At 40.9% G+C, this 22,010-nt stretch overlaps 1 protein-coding gene across 1 annotated transcript in view; it reads left to right on the top strand.

The window, feature by feature from the left end:
- The window catches only part of PDZRN3 (PDZ domain containing ring finger 3), a 133,756-nt gene that overhangs the window by 6,037 nt on the left and 105,709 nt on the right, over positions 1–22,010 (top strand). The window contains exons 2-3 of the mRNA XM_021538961.3: positions 943–1,029; positions 2,145–2,252. Of these exons, the coding sequence (XP_021394636.2) occupies positions 943–1,029; positions 2,145–2,252 (195 nt within the window). The remainder of the gene's footprint in view (positions 1–942; positions 1,030–2,144; positions 2,253–22,010) is intronic.

The raw sequence follows: 22,010 nt of genomic DNA, 5'->3' as shown, positions 1-22,010 counted from the left end.
AGTGTTCTGCTGTTGTTTGTTGTGCTGTAAATAACAACATTAGATTGAGACTGAAGGGAGAACACTGTGAACATTTAGTTGTCTTTAACAGTTCATGCACTTAGTTTTCTCTTCATAAAAGTTCATAGGCCTAAATAGCATTCCTGTGTCATAAAGGATATTTTGTAGGAGTTTGTAGTTTGGAACAAGCTGGGATGAGAAACCAGGATAACAGAGCCTGTTCACACAGCCCTCCAAATATTACATGTCCTTCCAGTATATCTTTGTTGTATGCTGTTTATCCAGAAACTATTCACTGCAGAATTTCATATTTTAGGGGATTAACATAATGATTTTCAGGGATGGGAGATTTCTGTTTTGCTAATCTTAAAATGCCAGAGAAAAAAAAAATCATGCATGGCAGGTGCTGTGAATAGCAATTGCCATTCCAGGCCTGTGGCAAAGTTTGTCACAGTTTTGTTTAATGCTGTTTTCTAAAACTCTGCAGAGAATTTTGTGCTTGATACTGTTTAAAACAATGTCACGTAGTCAGCAGGAGAGAGAGGCAAAGCAAGGATCCAGTCCTAAGGTTCAGTCACCCCCAAGCACTGGGAAAGTCCAAGAGTTTGACTGCTGGAAACGTGGAGTATTTTACATAACACATCACATATGACTGGGTCAAGTAGTTGCAGGAACCAGCATTGCATATAAACCCCTTCTGTTGCTGTTAAGTGTCTCACTGTAGATCTCAATAAAAAAGACACATAAATCTTAGGGGAGGTTCTGCTGCTGGAGCTCAGTGGGGTGGCTGGAGCAGCCACTGGGAGCTGCAAAGTTATTCCAAACGTTTGGGATTTTACAAAAATGAGAAAGCAACCCAACAAAAAGCCTGGGTGGAAGTATTACCTGTCCTGTTTATCCCCTACACACGATGCTTTGAAGGTGTTTGTCTGTTTTTTGTAGGGTGAAGAAACTAAAGCACTGACTCTGGTCCTTCATCGGGACTCTGGATCTCTTGGATTTAATATTATTGGTGGCCGGCCGTGCGTGGTATGTTAATTGTTAAAATATGTTTGCCCTTTCCAGTTGGGAAAAGCATGTAGGTCAACACTTAGAGGAAAAATGTTGCTGACAAGCATTTGGTCCTCTTGGGATTCTTTCAGAGCAGTTCTTCCATTGAGATTGTGTGGATGTCTATTAACTAGGCTGCCTTTTCTCTGCCTGCCTGTTTATTCTTGCATATCACAGCCAGCACCCCTAATCCTAGAGCAGTGCCACTCCCAAAATGATAAAATCCACAGTGTCTCTTCCTCAGACCGTACCACTGTGAAGTTCATGGGTCAAGAGCCACAACTTCAGTGCCTTTCATTTAAAAAAAATAAAATTTACTCTCCTTTCCAGCAGAGATCCAGCAGCCCTCTGTGCAGGTGAAGGGGTGGAACTTAAAAAGCTTGGGTTTGAGTTTTGTGATTTCAGCAGATGTTTCCTGCACCACACACTCACTAATGTATTTTTTTGGGATGCTTTTTGGCTGGAGTTGCTGCATATGACTTTAATTACATCAAGGAATGGATTATACCTTGTCCTAGTAATTTAGAAAGTATTCAGAGCTACTTCTTGGCTGCTCAGAAATTTGACATTAATCACGATTTATTCCTAGTGAATTCACTTGAAAGTTATTTTTCTTTAGAGTTTTTCAAATTTCTGAGACATTGTTCTGCACTGGTAGAAGCACAACACACAGGAATATGAAAATACCTTGTTAGGTGTAAGGTGTTTTCATGAGTTTATTTTCAAGTCTCCAGAGGAAAAGCTGTGCAACGAAAAATGAAAATTGCACTGTTGTCTTATGTTTGATGTGCAAGCAGGCTGTGTCTCACTGGATTTTGCTGTGAGAATAATTGTAATGACAATTACTCCTGAGCTGGCTGAAGTCAGAGGAAAATGATTATCAAGCAACTAATTTACCTAATGGAAGCCCGTCCCTGGCTGCTTAATCTTTCAAAATCAGAGTATCAGGTGTTCTCATTAGCACAAAGTAATTCCATATTAAGACATCAGTAAGAATATTTCTCTCAGATTACGTGCACTGTTGTGACATGGACAAGCTTCAGCTGAGGGCAGACGAGAGGGACAATAATGTGTTTTCCTTTTCATCCTTGCAGGACAATCAGGATGGCTCATCCAGCGAAGGAATTTTTGTATCCAAAATAGTTGACAGTGGGCCTGCTGCTAAGGAAGGAGGGCTGCAAATCCACGACAGGATCATTGAGGTGAGAGAATACACTGCCTTTAATAGTGCAAGCTCCAGCTCAGGTCTTCACATGGCACGTTTGCTGTGGGTTTGGGAGAGTGGACTGTGGTAAACACTGTCTAGAACATCTGTCTGTGAAAATATTCTGGGTCTGATTCAGTGCTGACCTCCAGGGCTTTAGGTATAGTCCTTCCCTAAATATAGAAACCAGATTATGGATGGTATGTGCATGTCCTGACTTTCTGAGGAGCTCGCATCTCTCTGGTATGCCATAGATAGTTCTTTTTTAAGCTGTTGGAAACTTGGAAGTTATTTAGTTAAAACCATATGTGAAATATCTGTGGTGTAAAACACGATGTTATTTTTCTTGGTATTTAAGTTTTGAACAGTCAGGGAAAATTCTGCTCTGCGATTTCTCTATGGTTTATCATAAACCTAAGTAACTCCTTTAATGTTGTTTGTGAGTTCTTACATTACTTAGATTGCAGTCTGAATTTCTTCTCATTTTGCCAAAGTCTTGACCTCAATAAAAAGCTCTTCCTGTGAAGGAGATGGTTGCATGAAACTTTTCTCTAAATTTGCAGCGAGCAAATTTCTTTTTTTAAGGAGGGAGAGAGAGAAAGAAAAGGTTTCATTTTCATGAAACGCAATGCAGCTGACGGTGAGTCAGTTCCCATTGTTTGGCATTTTGCAGTTAAGAAAAAGTCTTCCTCACTGTCTTATTTTTGTAGGCAGCAGAAACTTTGAGAGTCTATTGTTCAAAAAGATAAGTGTGGTGTTTGTTGCCAAGGCTATCACGGAACAGCCAGTTTCTCTAAGTAATGGAATTCCATTGCTCTTATGTTTTGCAAATGAGCAATAAACAGCTGTTAAGGATTTTCTGTTGGCAGGGGACAACAGAATTTGCTTTTTCTGTACTGTTATGGCAAATTGTATTCACAATCTAGTAAGGGTATAAAATATTAATTAAGTTTCTTCATTTGGGAAAGAATGGAGCCACAGTAGCAGAACTATAAAAAGATAAGAAGTTGAGCTTGAAATGTGAAATGATCCAGAGTTGCTCAAAGCCTGTGTGTGATGTAACATAATTGCGAAAAGGTCTGGATAGTTTTGTGAGAACTCTGTGATTCTGTTTCAGCTGAAGCTTTCCCATAAGCCTGAATTTCCCCACAGCCTCCTTGGAAAGCTGACATCCGTTTCTGAAGTAGTGCACAGTCACATAAACCAAACAACTGTATGAAAACCAAAACTCTGGGAGATCAAATAGCCCAAGGTTAGGAAATGTGCTGGTCCTGGTCAGGCTCTGTGAGCTGTGGAAGTGACCCTGGCTCAGAGTGCAGGGGACAAGGTCAGCCAACCTCCACGGGCTCTGCACCGTCTGCTCTCTCACAAAGGACCTCCTTCCTTCTGATTTTACTTTTTGCTCCTTCCTTAGCACTCCCCAGGCTTAGTGTTGGTACAGGCTGAGGAAGGAGTGCCACTCTGAGTGTCCAGAGGAGCTGAGAGGGACAGAGGGGCCAGGCTGGGTGAGCTTTCCTGCCCTGTCCCCTCCCTGAACAGAGCCATGCCTGTGCCAGCAGTGGTTGTGCAGAGCCTTTTGCACAGTTCAAGCTGCATTTTCAGACAAGAGAAAAGCCCAGAACAAAGACATTAGAGGGATTTGTTGGATTAGTAACATGCCATGGGTAGCAGGAATCCATGTGTTGACATGGGGCTGACATGTGTTGACAGCTCTTGTTGTGCTGACCACAAACTCATTGTCATATTCACTCTTCTCACCTCTAAATATACACAGAATGCTGATGAAAATGGAGCACATTGTTTCCCAAGGGTTGGCTTTGGGTGCCTCCACACCAGCATCTCACTCTGGACCAGGAGTGTCCTGTGGAAGCAAGCTTTGAGTGGTGCCCAGCTAACGTGGTTTGATTTCCATGGTGGAGCAGTTTCCAAGAGTGCTAATGGAATGCTTTTCTAGATAAATTAATTTGTTTCATGCAGCCCAGCCACTACAGGCATCCAGTTCACAGCACTAGACTGGAGTGCTCTAAAAGTGAGCCCTTTAAAATGCAGATACTGTGGACACCATCTCCTGAGAGCAGCTGTTTCATCCTGTGTTCTCTGCAGTTTATATTTAGCACATTTTATCTAGCCTTGCCCTGGATAAGGAAAAAGGGGATACCTCCTGCATCGAGGCATCTAAGTGAGTGTTATCATCCTGATGTCTCATTATCTTAGAGAACTGAAATATCTGTAAACAATCTAGGTGAGATTTAGTAATGGCCACTGGTGGTGTCTTTTGAGAGGCAATTTTTTTTTATAACCTGCACACTGTCAAAGTTTTGATTTGGGAGTTTGACTCAAAAATTATTTACAGATGTAGCTGTAACTAGGAGGACACAGCTGGAGAACTTGGCACAGAGCAGAGCATCCTAGCAGGTCACATTTGCTTTCAAATGCATAAAAAATGGTGAGGAAAGATGGTAACTTATGTCCCTAGAACTGAATTTAGTTATCTAGAACTTCTTCAACTTGTTCATTCAATATTAAGCTTTTATGTATCATCAGCATGATTCTAAATAGACTCTTCCACAAAGAATTCTTATTCCAGTATAAGATGCTGAGCATAACATCTCCCTAATTAATTCCAGCATCCATCACAGAGAATTTACAATGAAGTAAAACACAAATCATTTGATTTCCTTTTGGAAAACGTTTCTTTGCTGCAGATCTCCTGGTGAATGTGTTTTGGAGCACATATAAAATAAGAGCGTCACTTCTCATTTTCAGAGCTGCCACAACATCTCTAATTACTGATCAGGGATTAGGCAGAATGAAACACAGGCACATCAGGGTCCTGTTCAGAGCTGATAGCAGAAGAAGGTTTTTATTGCTGTTTGCTTGCAAATTTTATCCCCTGACAATTTGATCCAGAGATAACCTTGGAATTATGTCAGAGATAATTTTTAAACATATTTTCCTTGTGTAATTTGGATTTCCTGTTCTGCATTTTTCAGAAGGTTAAATGCAAATTTAATCAGTTTAAGAATTGACTTGAATTTTCTTTAAAAGCAATTTTTTGCCCCTTTTCATATCACTGAAATAAGTAATGGCACTGTGAGATCTATGCTGCTACTACTAAGTGACAGAAACCAAGATGAATGTTGCCTGGTCTGTACTACTCAGTCATCAGAGCAGCATGTAGAAAATACAGAGAAATTGCCTTTTCTTGTCTTTTCTTTTACAGAATCTGTTGAATAATGATATTTAGTGTTTCCATATGACCATGAAGATCATGTTGTGGCTATTAACTGCTTAATAATTTCCCCTCACTGTTTAATAATACCCTTACTCTGTAAATGGGTAATCTGAGGCACAGAGGGAAAGAAGTTCTTGAAGTTCTTGCCAGATTAGAGTTAAAGATTTGGATTTTGGTGGTTTTGTAATTTCTTGTAACTTCTCTTTGTAAACCAAAGGTTTTCCTTACCTGTGTCTGTTCTCAGATTTTTCACAGTGACTTTAGGAGAGAGGAAGTCACAATTCTGGGAGATTTCTTCTGCTTTGACTGCAGATTTTTCATGCAGTTCTATACTTGTACACTGAAAGCCAGCAGCTGATTTAAACTGGTGATATACTGAGGTATTGTTAAGATGTTCCACAGCAAATTGCCACGTTAAAAACATGCTGAAACTATTGATTTCTTTCTGCAAAGGAGTTACTGTTCTCATAGATTTCATTTTTGTCAGGGTAACAAAATGGTCCTAATTTCCTCTCTCAACAGAAGTTGGTTCGGGTCCCAGCCCTGAATGCCTCTACGCAGCTGCTTGGCATTTCTTAAGACAAAATCAGATTTTCGGAGTTATTATTTTTAAGCACATCAGCCCTGAAAGAGTATAAATTAAATCCGGCATTCTCTTCTCACTAACTGGTAAACCTGTTTGTTTAGCCCTGGGACTGCTTGGGAAGAAGGAGGCTTTTGAAAAGGCTGCCTGCTCGCCACCTTAAGAAGTTTGCAGCACAATTAGGGTACTGTTGAGGTAGTATAAACTGTCACAGCTTTGCTGAAACCTGGAGGATTTATGCCATCTGGGACTCGCCCGCTGTTTCATGCTGCTCACAGGAAGGATCATTAGTTTAGGAGTTGAGAACACGTCTTAGTTCATTTGATTGATTTTCCCCAAAGCACACTCATGTGCTACAAATTACAGGCTGCTTTTCCAGGACGTGCATTTCTTCACAGATTACACACGAGAACAATGAAACTCTTTAGCAAATCTTGTGGATGTACAAACAAAATTTGCCGTTTGCTGCGGGCTCCCTGCTCGCCCCGTCGTAAGTGTGGGGTTTTGGCAGAGCCACTTTCTGCTCGCAGGAGGGGGTTAGGTGGATTTCAGGGAGATTAATTTGGGAGCTGTGTTCAGAGCACAGCTTCTGAAAAGTCACATCGGCGCACAGAAATCCATCAGCCACCGAGGAATGGCAGGACAGGACACTGGCAGGAGCGTGGTGAACCTTTCCCTGACAGGGACACAAAGTGAGGCGAGGATGGCTGTAAAGCTGAGTGAATGAATAAAAGAAGAAGCATTCCTTGTGGTCTGGTGGTGCGTGATGGGTCTCGTTTTTCCAGCAGACTGAGCCTGTGGCTGAAAGGGCTCAGTGTGCTCCTGCTCTGGCTGCACACTTGTGCTGCCCTGGGTGCCCTGCTCACCTACCACCACTCACAGGCATCTTCCACAAACAACCACTCAATAAAATTACTGTCTGAGCACCGCCTTCAATTCCTGCTTTGCTGCTGAGCACTTTTTAAAACAATGCCAGCTTCAGCTGGATAATCCTAAGCCTGCAGCTCCTCGCAGGACGCTCCGTGCCAGCTGAACTCTGACAAGGATATGGATTTAACAGAATTGTCATGAATGGAAAACTCAGCTCTGCCAACAAGATTTACTGTGCAGCTCTGTACGCTCAGGAATTAATTTTCTAGAAGAAAACATTTTCAGACAGTGACTTAAAATTGGCTGTTGCAGTTCCTGCCAGGACACGCAAGCACACGAGAGCATTTGTGGGGAACGAACAGTGCAGCTACAGCAGAGTCAGCTCTTTTTTGGAAAAAAAAAAAAGAGAAAAAGCCCAGAAAACTGTCCAGGGCCTTTGTCCATATCTGTTAATGGTGTCTCACAAAGCAGCATCTGTGCTAAAACACAGATCCCACAGCTCGGTCGAAAGGGAGCAATAATAACAACCTGAAGAGGAAAATGTAAATGAAAACAGGCGGCCTCGGTTGTCGCTGCATTTTTTCCTCTCATAAATTTGTTTCCCTGATTTCATACCAGCACTACAGGCTGAGCTGTGGCAGGGAGGTGGGGAAAGCAGGGGGATGAGCCAGGGAATGAACCAAAGAGGTGCAACAGGATTTCTACACTAAATCCTGTGATATTGTTCTTCCCACAAACAAAACCAGAAAAACAAATTGGAAAGAACAAAAATATAAGTGTTGCAAATAAGAAAAAGCAATTTTGTTTCAAATATTATGGACCAACATTCTCTGACCTGCAGGCTGCAGAGCTCAGGTTATAAGCACACTTCATGCTGCAACTTTTGAAAAGGTCCAGTGTGGGCTCCCCTCAAATTTCCACACCATCCTGTTCCTTCTTCTTTTTAATAGAAGTCCACATCATGCTGACCCTAAGCGTAATGTGGGCATTTTGAATCTGTGAAAGCTTAGAATATTGGTCTCAAGGGCGTGTTGAATGAATAAGAGGTAATTAAGTTATCAAAAAAAAAAAGCTCTCTTAAACTCAGGAATAGATCCCTTATGTGTAACACATCTTAAATTAATGGGATTATGGTTTGGAGTCCTTTCTCCCCTGCACTTCTCTCTGCTCTGGCTTTCCTTGCTCACACAGTCTGCTTGAAAACAATCATTTCAGTCTTTAGCCAGCGTGAGATCTCTCCCATAAAACCATCAGTGCTCTCGAGATGGGGACCAGGACAACTGTGCACAAATCAGGAAAAGAATTGCCACTGCTGGAATTGGGAGGAATGCCAAATTTTTTTCTGGGATAGAGCATCCACAGTCCTTGCAGAGAAGTTAAATAATGTTGCTCATGTTTGTGTTGGAATTGTGGTTAAACAGGAAATTGCTCTTGAGAAAAAGGAGAATCAATTATGAGGAATTTGCTTTCCAGGTTGGATCCTCTTGCCTCAAACTTTGCATTACTGTAAGGTTGGAAAAACTGGGAGAAAAGTCCTACAGATACAGTGTTTTAAAACACAGCGAAAGTCACAGATTGTTTAACAAATGTTGTTTCTCTTTGGTGTGGTTAACTTGTTTGGGACCACAAGGAGCAAGACAGGAGAGGAAATGCAAACTGCTTTGGTAATTTCCAGTCAAATCTCACAAGAAGTCAGGGACTCACTCCACTGACTGCTGTGGTGGTGAATTCCCTCATCCAGCCTCTCTCAGCTGTGTTTGCCATTTTCTGCTAAAATCAAGCCAATCCTTGCTAATTGCCTGGATAATCCAGCTCTTGGTGGGTGCCTGCCTGCCTTGGGTGAGGCAGGGAGAGGTTGTTCCAAGCCTGGTGTGGCACCTGGTGCTGCAGGTGCTTGGGACCTGGGACAGTTTGTGATGAATTCAAATTACAAACCACCTATCAAGCTAGAATTTGGGGTTAGGAATTATTACTCTGTCAAAGAAATGAATAATAGCTGGTTCATCCTCTGTAGCTCATCAGAGAGAAACGTGTCAGACTCCAGCAAATGCTGGGCCATTTTAAAGGATGCTAATAGAGCATATAACAATGGGATAATTTAATCTTTTCATTTGTGGTGCAATTCCTTGCATTTTAAATCATCTCGTCAGTTTTCCACATTTCAAGCCAAACCATTATGATTAACTGTTAGGTTTTATTTTTAGATTTTTGAATGCACAGAGTCTTTTTAGAGAAAACACACAGAATGTCCTATCAACTATTTTCACACATTTGGTATCATAATTGGGCAATCAGGCACAATCATCCCTAATTTAGTACATATGTGGCACATTACCATGCCAAGTGGGTTACAGATATGCATGAAGTGCAAATTAACTGACAAAAGGAGCAAGCTCAGACCAGCGCTATCAAAAGGCACTTGAGTCACATTTGCATAACTCTTCATTTGGAATTAAAAATGGAATTTGTTCAGCAAACGTGAAAAATGGCAAGTGTGAGAGAATGACCAAATCTGCCCAAATTTTGGGCATCCCAAATCCTGATCCTGCAGCTCAGCCCTGGTTCATTTGGATGGAGGGAGTTTCCTTCAGGACAAGAGCGTGGTGCTGTTCTGGTGAGAAGGACAAAGAAAGTCTCTCCTGCCTAGAGAGCTTTGTAGTTTTAATGCCAAATAAGGTGTTTAATAGTAAACAAAATCGATTCCAGTGTGGGGGGGTGTTTGTATGTTTTAGCAAAGTTGTCAAATGTGGGGTATGGTAGGACAAGAAACACTCCAGAGAGGAAAGCCTGGAAAAGGAGAGTGCTCAGTAGAAGTTTATCAGATTACTCTAGCAAATTGTATGGCAATTATGGCTTTAGATTCATATTATCCTTCATACATGAGGCGTTTTCCTTAATTAATTAATTAATTCTTTACACTATGAAAGTTTCCCACAATGAACTGGAGTTTTGGGCTCGAAACACTGAGAGTTGACAACTGATCAGCATTGGGAATTTAGTTCCAACACTGTTGGCTGCTGCTTTACTTTCTGCATGTTTTGATAAATTTCAAAACAATGTAACCTGACTACTTCATGTTCCACTACAAAGTTACTTTCTGCATGTTTTGATAAATTTAAAAACAATGTAGCCTATGCTCCACTACAAAGTGCTACTACAGGACTTGTAAAGTTTTTAGGCTCTCATAAATACAAATGGGACTGGGCTGACAATAATAGCAGTTGAAAAATTTTGCTTCACCACTGAGGCTTTTAAATGAAAACAATATTTTCCTTTTAAGACTTTTTTTATGCATTTTTAGTATCCAAAGTAAATTTGTGCTGTGTTGGCTTTCATATAAAGGTGTGCCATCTTTAAAGAAGCTTCTATCTGTAGAGCCTTATATCTCTAAAGAGAATTTACCTCTGAAAGGGGAATTTGGGTTTTAAAGGCTGTGTGGGGGAATATTCCATCCAGAAAGGAAAGTTGAGCCTTTGGGGTTAGGGAGGAGTGGTACAGGAGGGTGGTGTGGGCTGAGCAGTAAATGGTGAGACACATCCCATCCCTGTGTGCATCCCTTTTGTGAGGGACCAGGGGATTCCTCATCCCAAAGAGTGCAAACGCTGCAAGTGTCTTTTCTCCAGCCTAAATTCTGCATTAAATGTGCTTCAGTTGTGTGCAGCAGGTGGAAGAAGAGGCAGAGTGTGGAAAACAGACCTTTTCCATAGTCTAATTATGTTGTTAAAATACTCTTTTAAAAAATCACTAATTTCTAGATCCCTTATTGTAGGACAGGACCTGTGGATCTCAGGAAAGGCATTCCCTTTCCCCTGGCACAGTTATCATCCACAGCCCCAGAGGAGTATCCACATTAATTATATGCTCCATTTAACAGCAGTACAAAATTAATCCTGTTTTGCCATATGAAGAGCTGTGTCTGGTCTCTTCAGTGTGGTGAATTTTATCTCCTAGTATTTGAATTTAATCTTTCTTATTTTTTGCCATCATCCACATGACTCTGAAGGGCACAAATTGTGCAAAGCTGAAAGCAAGGAACAGGCTTGGGGATGGAGCCTGGCTCAGGATCCAGTTTAATTCCTGCACAGCTTTTCAAAGACAGGAGCCACAGGTGCTCACTCCTGGAAAATGCCATATAAAGGTATTGGAGTTGGGAGTACTGGAATCCCATCTCCAATCTTATCAATCAGAGGAAAATCACTGGATGTTTCCAAGCATGGAATGGGGTTGGAGAGGACCTTTGGAGAGCAGCTAATCCAGCCCTTGCTCCCAGCAGGGTCAGCCAGAGCCTGGACCCAGGGCCACGTGTCTGCCTGGGGGGAATAAAAGCTCACACACATTCTGCACGTGAATAGTCCTTTGGGCTGAGCAGGAATTTGAGCTGAAAACTGGTAAATATTATACATCTGCTTGATTGATTGGATGAATATGAGAAAGAAACCAGCAACAGGAAGGGAGAGTGAAAATGTTTCCTGAACCATTTGAAGGTGGGAGGAGAAAAAAAAATTAACTTTTTAGTGCTATTTTTTTCCTTCTCTCAGTTCTGCAGACCTCCCAGCTCAGGAAGATTTCGTTTACTTCTTAAAAGGTCTTGCTTATAAAGCAGACCTTTTTCTGTTTCTGGCCAGCTCTAATAAAAATTAGCAGTAACTTTAGCAGCTGCCATACCACATGACTGCTTGGAATTGCATAACTTCTTTTTGCTCCTAAAGAAACACACAAAGATCATCTGATCTCCACCCTTGCAGCCTTCTCCAAAATGTTTTTCTCTAACTTGATTCCTAAACAGAAATCTTTTTCTCCTTTCTTTTTACAAGCCTCTTTTCTCAAGCCCAAAATCTGACAGCAAATGGTGAGGGGCTCTGGGCAGAGTTTTCATCAGGTTCGTGAATAAGGTGATTATTTGTATGTTTGCTACTTCAAGCTCTATTACTGTTTATAAGTAAGAAGCCACACCATGGACAAAAAAAAAATATTTTGTGGCTGAAATGATGGGGATTTAGGGCCTGTATTTCTGGGAGCATGGGTTTGGATGGAGGAACATTGTGGTTTGCCAAGGACGAGGTCGTGGTGGGAAGGACAAAGCTTCTGTGGCCACTCCAGATGTAAACTGGACACAGACTGCTGGCTCAGACCAGGTCCTCTTTGGAAATCCCCAAGTGCACAACTGGATCTGCAAGCAGAGGGGATGGAAATTGGAAAATGAAAATTGTCATCCTCTTCTAGATGTGTGACATATGGAGATGAAATTGCTTTCTGCCCAATTGTGTTTCCCTTTAGCAAAAAAAAACCCAAGTTGATCATCTGCATCAAAACTAAGAACAAATAACCCCTTTTCTTTACAGCATTTTTTTTTCCAAGCATCTTTCTTGCAAAGAAAAAAAATAATATTTGTTTGGTCAGGATACTCCATTGACTGCATATTTATTTATCTCTCCCTTGTACCTCATTCAGAATTCATTCCTCTTTTTTAAGTCTTAAAGAAATCTCCTGTCTGGAGTTACAAGGAAGGCTTAAATGATTGAATGAAAAAAAAAAAAAAAGTGTGTGTCAAACTCTTTAAAGCTTGCTTCATCCCAAATCCAAACAAAGCCAGGTGATGATAATATCAGGAATATGAAATGTTGCTGAAAAACCAAGACTGCTGGCACCCAGGGAAGCTCTGGAAGCTGCACCTCTTGGAGCCAGTCACTGTCTTACACCCAGTTATGTTCCCATACTTAAGCTGAGCCAGTTCTCTTAACCACAATAAAATAGGAATAAAATGTCAATTTCTGTAATTCTCACTTTTGTGTTTTCTCTGCTAGTGGTATTTCCCTTTTCCTGCTAGTTTGTCAGGAACCCTAACTCTCATTTTGGAGTGCAAGTCTGGCCCCTTGGGTGCTGAACAGATGCACTGAGCTGTCTTAGCTGCACTCACAGCTCAGTGTCCTGCTAGCATCTCTTGTTTTAATTTCAGTGTCCACACAGCCAGCCCTGCGATTCCTTCCTGTGTTTGAAGGAGCCAGGACATACTGAGCCACTTCTTTTTAATCCAACTTTTCGTTGTTTTCCCTTCATTTTGGCCTCCTTCTTTCCCCTTAAAATCTTTGTAGGCCAAGTTTCCTGTGCAGCTGGGGAATTATTCACCATTTCTATTAGAAACCTTTCTCTAGCAAGGAGGACCTTCTCCTTCAGTTTTAGCCAGCTTTTGTCCTGCTGCTAATTAAAATGCTCTCTGTCTTTCTCTGCTTCTAAGTTGACCCAAAAGCACAATTTTTGCCCCATTTTTGGCTACCTCACTGGAGGATGCATTTGCAGAATTGCTGAGCAGCTGATGTTAGAGTTACCAGCCCAGGATGGATCCAGGGGTGGCAGAGAGACATTTCAGTACATGACATTTCAGCCAGGTTTACAGCCCACTGAAGGCCACTTTCCCTGCTCTGACACTGACCCAGACCCTGCTGTGGGTCTTTGTTAGACACCCAAACTCGTTAGATTAATGAGAAACGCTGTCGTGGTTTGACACAGAAAAAGAATTTTCTCAGAAAAAAAGAGGTCCATTTAGATATTGACCAATTGAAAGTAGACATGCCTCTGAAAACACAGAGGAGTTAAAAGCAAAATTCCCAGGAAAACTCACTCTTTTTAGTTCCAGTCAGGATCAAAGAGGAATAAGAGCAAAGCATGTGTTGAGTTATGAGATGAATTAGGGTAGAGGTTTAGTGTAAGTTACTGTTTTATGTAGAAGTGTGTTAAATACAATTTTAATAGTAATTTTTATAATCTGTGTTCTCAGAGGCAAAGGGTAGAGTGTTGTGGTTTGACACAGAAAAAGAATTTTCTCAGAAAAAAGAGGTCAATTTAGATATTGACCAATTGAAAGTAGACACGCAAACACTTTAGTGATTCAGTATCTCTGGCTTTTTTAGTGACTTTAGTATCTCGGGCAGAAAGAGGAGGATGAGAAGATGTGAAGTTTCTTTTGGGATGAAATGGATTTTGTGCACAATGTAAGAGAAAAGCCCTCCAGACTGGAATAACAGTCATTTAAACTTTCTGCTTGCTTGGAATGCTGTGTTACAATTTGAACAGATTTACAGAACAAACACTTACAGAACTAACGTGATACACTTGTCACTGCCTCTGTCCCTTTTGTCCCAAATAACTAAAAATAACTTGCTTTCCTGTTGTTTAACCCCTTTCCTGAGGTGCTCTTCAGTATGGACAAGATGCAGAGATGGGTGCTTAGCTCTTGTTTGTGTCTGATTGCAAGGACTGAATTCCCCTCCTTTGGAAAACCTTTGGAGAAAAACTAAGCCCAAAAGCTTTTAACTGCTTAGGAAGTGTTTTCCTGCCATTTCAGGGAAAAAAATGCAATTATCATGGCTGCTTCAAGGGAGTTGTCACTGAAGCGATAAACCATGGTAGAATTTACTTATCCTTGTAGGAAAATGCAAATTAAGGCTATAAATGGGGGTCTTGGGAAAGGTTCTGACTGCTTTTTGCTACCAGGCTCATAATCACCCCCAGTTGTTCATATTCCAAGGCAATCAGGTGATGTACATCATCTTCTGCAGGGGCAAAAAGGACTGGGAAGTTAAGGGTGTAAGTGCAACATGCTGAAAGAATAAATGCCTTTATTTGTATCTATCCTTCACATGTTAACTCCAAACCACAACATTTCAATCCATGAACTGGGTGGCCAGGGACAGTATTTTAAAAGTTGCTAAAAATGGAAAGGCAAACGCTGCCCTGAAGTAAGAAGCACAATGTGTGATTAATTTGATATCTGTCTAGCTGAAGTCAGCAGTGCAGATTTCACTAAGAGAGTTTTTGGGAGCTGATGGCCACATTCATAAAGTCTGTTCTAAGCTAGGGATAAGAAGTCAATTTACAACTATTTACTGGAACTATTTATAACTATATAACAACTATTTATTGGAACTGGAGGTTCTGTGCAAGCCTATAGGATCTGTAGGTGAGCAGACACCCTGGGATAAAGCTGCCCCATAAATTGTCTATACAGTGCAGAAACTTAAGCTTGTTTTTATATGTTTTATAAGTGGGGGATTTGTTTTACTACAGCCAAAGTTGCTCCTTATTTGCCTAAATTAAAGGATATGCATTAGATAAACAACTGGGGTCTTAGGCACTGCTCAGTGTCAGGGTCCATAAACATGAGAAAATACAAGTGACAAATTCGCTGGTCTGTAAGAGGCACAAATGTATTTTCCATCTCTTTTGAATACTTAAAACATTAACTCATCTTTGGAGAATCCCAACTGTGGTATTTGACACTTGAGAAGAATTTTATGGAAAACAATTTCAGATTTTCAGTTCAGTCTCTGCTTTGTAATAATGCAGTTGTTGTAAACAGCTCCATTTCTGCTTCCTTCAGTTCCTAATATCCACATTTGCAACTGCTTTTATCCTCCCAATAAACCAAATTTTTGACAGGAGAAAGTGAACCACAGTGTATTATGTTGCTGCCTAAGTATTACATATTTCCTTTTTAAGCAAATGAAATGCAGCATTATTTTAATGTTTGAAAATGAAAAACGTTGGGCTTTTTTGTTCCCCAGAATATTCCTGTTATTTTGTTACAGTGCAGTCATTTTCTAGTCCTGATTTTAAATTTTGATTTCTGTCATTAACTGCAGAGTAGATACAGGCTTGAGACCTGGAGTAATGACTTTTCAACTGAAACACACAAACTTGTACCACTCTAAGTGATTTAGAGAGGCATCAGACTTGTGTTATTGTCAGGCATCCAAGTTATTTAAAATTACTTTTTCCCTGAATGTAAATTTTTGTGCATGTCATGATCTAACTAGATTTATTCTATTCAAGTTTATAGTTCAGCTCCACAGTTAAAAGTTTTCTTTTGCTTGGATGTACAAATTCAACAAATTCTAGATCAAGGTCAGTTCTAAAGCTCGAGTTTATTTTGGTTGTTCTCTCCCAACCATTACTTTGTCCATCATTTAAATTGCCTTTGGATTAAAGTATTTTGTTATATCAAAACACGGGGCATTTTAGAGATTAAGAGCACTGAGCCTATCTCTGAATCACAAATGGGCCTGATTTTTGTTTTTCTTTATCCTGTACTGTGTCAGACAGAGGATTTCCTACCGTTGTTTGGGAAAAGAAAGCTGGAGCTGGAAAGGAAAGCATAAAACTGATTGCCTGATGGTTTCATGTTACAGACCACCTACCCTGAGAGGGGAGTAATTGAAATTCTGAAGAAGAAAAAAGCCATAGCCCAGCAACAAACAAATAAGGGAAAGCTTAGTGGAAAATTAGTGGAACAATAAAATATGATTCCATTTTGGTAACACTTTGGTGCTTGGAATAGTTTTACATGGGAGGAAATAAAAAGCAAAAGGAGCCACTTAAAGGAAAGCCATTAGACAGACATTTAGAGACTTTCTAGACAGACCTAATATAATTTTATACACTTAACTTGTTATAAAATCTGTCTATATTCAGATGTTTTCTTACATAATTCCTTGACTTTACAGTTAAAAGAAGGGAAAATTAATAAATATATAAGAAAGGGAAAGAAAATAAAGCATGCACCTCTCCAGAAAAGGCTTTTTTTAGGGAAGAAAGCACAGTGCAAGATGTTTTAAGTTCTTCTGGGATCTCAACAAGCAATTTATCTATAAACTATTTTTATAAAGTCTCAGTTAGTGACAAATAGATGTATCTTAGCTTAAAATTCACTTCTGGGTGAAATATTTACCTAACTTTATTCACATTCACCCTTAAATAATCTGGTTTGTTTTGGGGCATTTTGTACAGTAAATTCTACATCTGATTAAGGGGCAGCTCTGTCCCTGGGGATTCCTGCTCACCAACAAATCATAGATTTTCCCAAAACAGGAGAATCTGACTGCAAAACCACAGATTGGAGTGGAGCAGTGAACTGAAGGCAGAGCATTACCACCATCAGCTTCAGGCATTCCGTTGAGTGCATGAAGAACTTTAAATAACAAAGAAATAAAAAAGCTGTCAACTGAAGTTGGAAGTTCACTGAGAATATTATCCAGAGACAACAGCTACACCTCAGTGCTGTTTGTCTGGCTGCTCAGCTTCCATGAGAACACTGTGGAGGAATTTAGAAGGGGCTAAAAACCTTTTATTGCCAAACACATTTATCTCCATCCAGTCGCTGGGGAATCCAAGAGCACAAGTGCAGAGGCCAAGTGGACACATCCTGGCTGGTGGAACAGGCTGTGCTCCTGTGCTGCAAGCCAGCAAGAAGTGAGAGTGTTCTTGCCTTGGTAACCCTGAGGGGATGAAATTTGGGTTGTGAGCTCTTCTTTTGGGGCGAGTGTGAATCCATCTATTGTTTCGTGGGAGAACAGCTGCAGGGGACACCAGGGAAGTTTGCAGGAGGAAGGAAAAGCTGATTTTTCTTCAAGATGGAGCTGAAGGTTTTCTGGTTGAACAGATGTTCCTGCAGTGGCTGTTTTGTGCTGATAGAATCATTATCAGTCTGTAAAAGCCAAGAGGTTCAGTGAAGCAAAATGAATGTCCAATCCATTTTAAGAGGCACCAGGGCAAATTTCTGACTTCACACAATTAAAGCAAGGTAAGATTTCAGTTATAAATCAAAATGGCCATTCCTGCCCTGTCAGTAGAGGAGGAATCCCACAGGAGCAGCTGCCAGGCTGCTGTGAAGGCTCACACTCACTCTCCTTTCCAGGTGGGGACTGGGATTGTTTCAAAGACCCCTTTAAGACACCCCTCTCACTGAGCCCTGGGACGTGGAAAGACACTGGAAACTATTTTGAATCCTTGCAACAGGTGGTTAGAGTCAAACTGCAGTACAGGAAAGTTGTAGTCTTTCCAAGGTTTTCATTTTAGCCACATGAATTGTTTCTCATTTAGTGAGAAAAGAGTTTCAGCAAGTTGTGCACGTAATTTCTATTTGCTTTCTCTAATAAGCAGTCATGGCAAGGGTGGTTTCTGTTCTTTCTGCCTCAAAATGTGTGTGAGCAAACAAACATCTCATCTCATATGTAGCAGCAGCACAATGACCAGATGTCTTGTTTATGCTTTAAAATATTTTTGTTCCAGTCCATAGATGAAATTCTTTCCATTTTAAAAATGTTCAGCTTGAACTTGAGCAGTTAAAGGATTCCTGATGACAGAGCTGGATGAGCCACCAAGACACAAACTCTTCTCAAGGTCTTTCTTACATTGAATTAATGTAAATTCCTTTCATGGCCTGAGGTGAGACTGTAAAATTTTCTCTGTTGTTTTTATTGTTCCTCTGGATGGGACCAGATTTAGGCCCCAAGACCCAGCAAGAGCATCCTGCCCATCAGGATGAGGATTTGTTCTGGCTGCAGTGGGGTTGTTTCACACAGTCTGCACTGCAGAGGGTTTTATTCATTCACTGCAGAGGGTGGGCACCTTCTGCCCTCCTCACCTCTGCCCCACCACAGAACCTTCACACCAAACCCAAAGCTGTGGCTCACCATTTGTTATTCTTCTGGAGTAGTGCCTGGGGACCCTCACAGAAATCAAATCCCCATTGTCACCAGAGTGACAGATAAAAAGTGAAACATAAATATTCAAAAATGTACAACAGGGCAAAGCCAAGAGGAGTTATGTCACAATTGTTGTCAGAAGTGACTCTCAGAAACTCAATTTACCCACTTGCATGGGATGGGACACCAAGCCTTTAGTCCAGGGAGTGACTTAACCACAAAGGCAGCAGCTTCCCTTGCAGGGGGAATAAATCCACAATTGTAACCCTCTCCAGGTTTAGTGCTACTGCTGGGTATAGATGGAAGCTCATGGTAGTTTCACAGTGCCTTTGTCTAGACTAAGATTTAGATAGATAATTCTAAAAATTCAGTGTATGACACATGTAACATAAATTACTGTATGCTGACCTAGACAGGGGAAGGATTAGGATCTGTATTAAAATGTAGATCACACCTACACAGTTTTTGGGAGTATTTTTGGTTATGCTAGACCAGACTTGCTAACCAGTTCTAACAGAATTGGAACCAGTGGAATTAGGGCACAGCATAAAGTGACAGAAAAAGAACAGAGAGAAAATTAGGGAAAATAGCCCTTCATTAATAACAGAATGCTTTTTAGAATTTTACTCACCCTTAAAATATAAATCAGATACCTTGAGACTACGAGAACAGTAAGAAGTCTGGGACAAATTAGGAATATTTTCAGAAAAGTTTTGAAAACTTCAGCTTAGATTGTTGAAATGCTTCTTGAGCCACAGCTAGAGCACCTGCACTTCTATACCCTATAAACAAGCTTTACCTGCATTTCCATCAAGAATGGGAAGCAGCCATGATATGGATATCAGCTGCTTAAAATTCCAATTGTATTAAAGTTTGGTTTATCCGTGAATTATTTATTCAACTGTAGCTTGCTAACAACAATTAACACTGCTCCTTTAAATAAAAAGCACAATGTGCATCAGTGTCAGATGGAGAAAGCATTTATTCTGTGTGTACCTAAGAGTCCCAGAGGGAGATTGGGGTGTCCAAGGAATGCAGGGTGGGGTGGGCTGTGGCTTCCCTTCAGCCCTGGCTGTCAGACCAGCCCCAAATTGCTCTTTCTGCTGCCATTTTTAGTGATTTGGTATCAGCAGCTCCAGCCCCTGGGAAGATAAGAGGGGGCACATGAGCTCTGCAGGGCTGTGGGGCAGGACTATATCAGTCTGGCAGCTGTTCTGTGATGGGGAAGGTATGTGACAGCTCAGGGCAGGCTCCAGCAAATGGCACCCACTCCCAAAAAAACAGCTCAGCATGACCTGCCCCCAGAGGCTGGCTGGGTAAGGATTCAGTGCCATGCCTGACATTTGTGATGAAATCTGAATTTTTACAGAGGGAAATGGCATAACATGGAGGTGTTTGCAGGGAATGCTTTGGGGGTCTGCTGAACCTGAGCCTTTACCCAGCAAGGACCTGCTGCTGTTTTCACCAAAGATGGTTCAGCCCCTGAGCTGCTGGTATTTATAGTGGGGAAGATGGCTTGCAGAGGAGTGATGGAATGCTGCCCTAAAATGCTGAGACCTGCAGCTCATAACTACTCCCCACATGCTGGGACTCTAATTCTGGGGAGCAGAGCAATTAAGATTCAGACCAGACAAATCTGAATCAAAGTAGAACTCTCAGACCATCTCAGGGGGATTATCATACTCAGAAGAAATTATTACAGATTAATTTTCCCATGGGTCATACTCTGTTTTTTGTCCCATGGGTGGTTGTTTTATTTAATGTGATAAAGGTGTAAAACACTGTTACTCTCAGTGATGGTGTTTCACACTCACTGTAATTTTAAAGGGTACAGAGTTGAAGGGAAGGAGATTCAGTGCAGGTGGAGTTCTGTGCAGAAAAAGCTGCTCATTGAATTTCTGTTTTCTGCCCCTGGATGCTCTGCTCACTCCATGTTCTTGCCTCCCCAGCAAACCCCCAGGATTCACATCCATGATTTTTTGCAGCCTAGGAAGTTTGATAAACAGACTTTTGATTTCTGCCATTATCTAGAAAAAAATGTACCTTTCCAATCCATTTCACCCAGGACTATTAGGTAGTCATTGAGTAGGCAGCTGAGGTACCAAATTCAGATTAAATCTTTGTTTCTACTTCCTCAGACTGCTGAAACCTATCACTTCCAGGATGATTTTGGCTCAATACATTGGAATAACACACTTCAACTTAGGGACATGATTTTTGCCAAACATACCTTTGTAGGTTAGGAGCTAGTACTTATAATTTAGATAAGATTTGTGGAAAATAATCTTTTGTGCTTTATGTTAGAAAGTGTTGATTTGTGTAGTCACAGATTTACTGTAAAACTGATAGGGTTGAGATAACCTGTCAATAATTAGGGTTTGAGTGGGGTAAGCATAGAATAACACAAAACTGGGATTTCATTAATAGCAGAAAATAAAACAATAGCAGAGCATAAAACAGGTTCTTCTATGCAGTGGCCCCCTGGAATCTACAGAGCTTGCAGGGACCCCAGGGTCCCTCACACACACTGAATATTCACAGGAATACAAATGACAGCCCCAGAGAAGAGGAGGAAGGAGCAATCCTGCTGCCTGCCCATGAGGTGTGTAGTCCATAAAACAGGAGTGTTTTCCTCTTAGCTCCAGTCTCCTGAGCTAAGCAATATCAGGCAAATCCCATTTTACCTGTGATACTTTCATGTCTTTGAGGATTATTTATGTACATCCCCATTTGCAGCTTTTACCCACAACGTTTACCATCATGTTGGGACACTAAGCTCAGATGTTTTAAAAAATACAGTGATTTTTTTCATTAAACTGTTCCTGAGCCATCACTGTTTTGCTGCTGAGTGCGAGTATGAACTGCTAAACATGAAATATTGTCCACAGCTACAGAATATTCTCATGAAAATATCATTGGCAGAGATACAGGGGATAAAAAGCTATATTGTTGAATTTTTTTCAACAAAATACAATCATCTTTCAGTGCAAACACTCAAAGATGTAATGAAAAGCTGCTGTAACTACAATTCTCCCTGCGTAGCTGCTGGTGGGGGTTTGAATGTGCCATTTGTAAGGTTTAAATTGCTTTTGCAGTCAAGTGTTGTAATCCATTAGTGATAAGAAAAGGTATTTGTCTATCAGTTGTAGTTAACTACATTCCTTGTATTAGAAACAGTTTAGTCTCTTACATGAGCCCAGTGCAGGAAATTGTTTAGAGAGTCTGGCTGCAGAAAAGCTGGAAAAGGAGCAGTTGTTGCTCCCTTCCCCCTCAGAAATGTGATGGATAACTGAGCTCTGACAGCCAGCAACTTAACCTTTAGCAGTGCTGCACAGAGCAGCACCACAGACTTTTCCTCCAAGGATTTCAGCTCCTTCTGAGCAAAGTTGTGCACAAAAAGCTGTGCAACTCTTCCTGGGATTTTTTTTCTTAACGCAGTGATGTTCCTTCCTTTGGCAATTCAGCTATATTGTTTCATTACTTTTTTTGGTGATATCATTACCCTTCCAAAAAATAAATTTAAATGTGTGGGTAAATGGATGAAGACTAAGAATTGGGTTTTGTAAATGGAAATTGCAGTTTCTCTAG

The sequence above is a fragment of the Lonchura striata genome, chromosome 12 (assembly GCF_046129695.1).
Source record: "Lonchura striata isolate bLonStr1 chromosome 12, bLonStr1.mat, whole genome shotgun sequence".
NCBI classification, from domain to species: Eukaryota; Metazoa; Chordata; class Aves; order Passeriformes; family Estrildidae; genus Lonchura; species Lonchura striata.
Note: the sequence above shows the minus strand (reverse complement) of the source record. Positions and strands in the feature narration are given on the sequence as shown.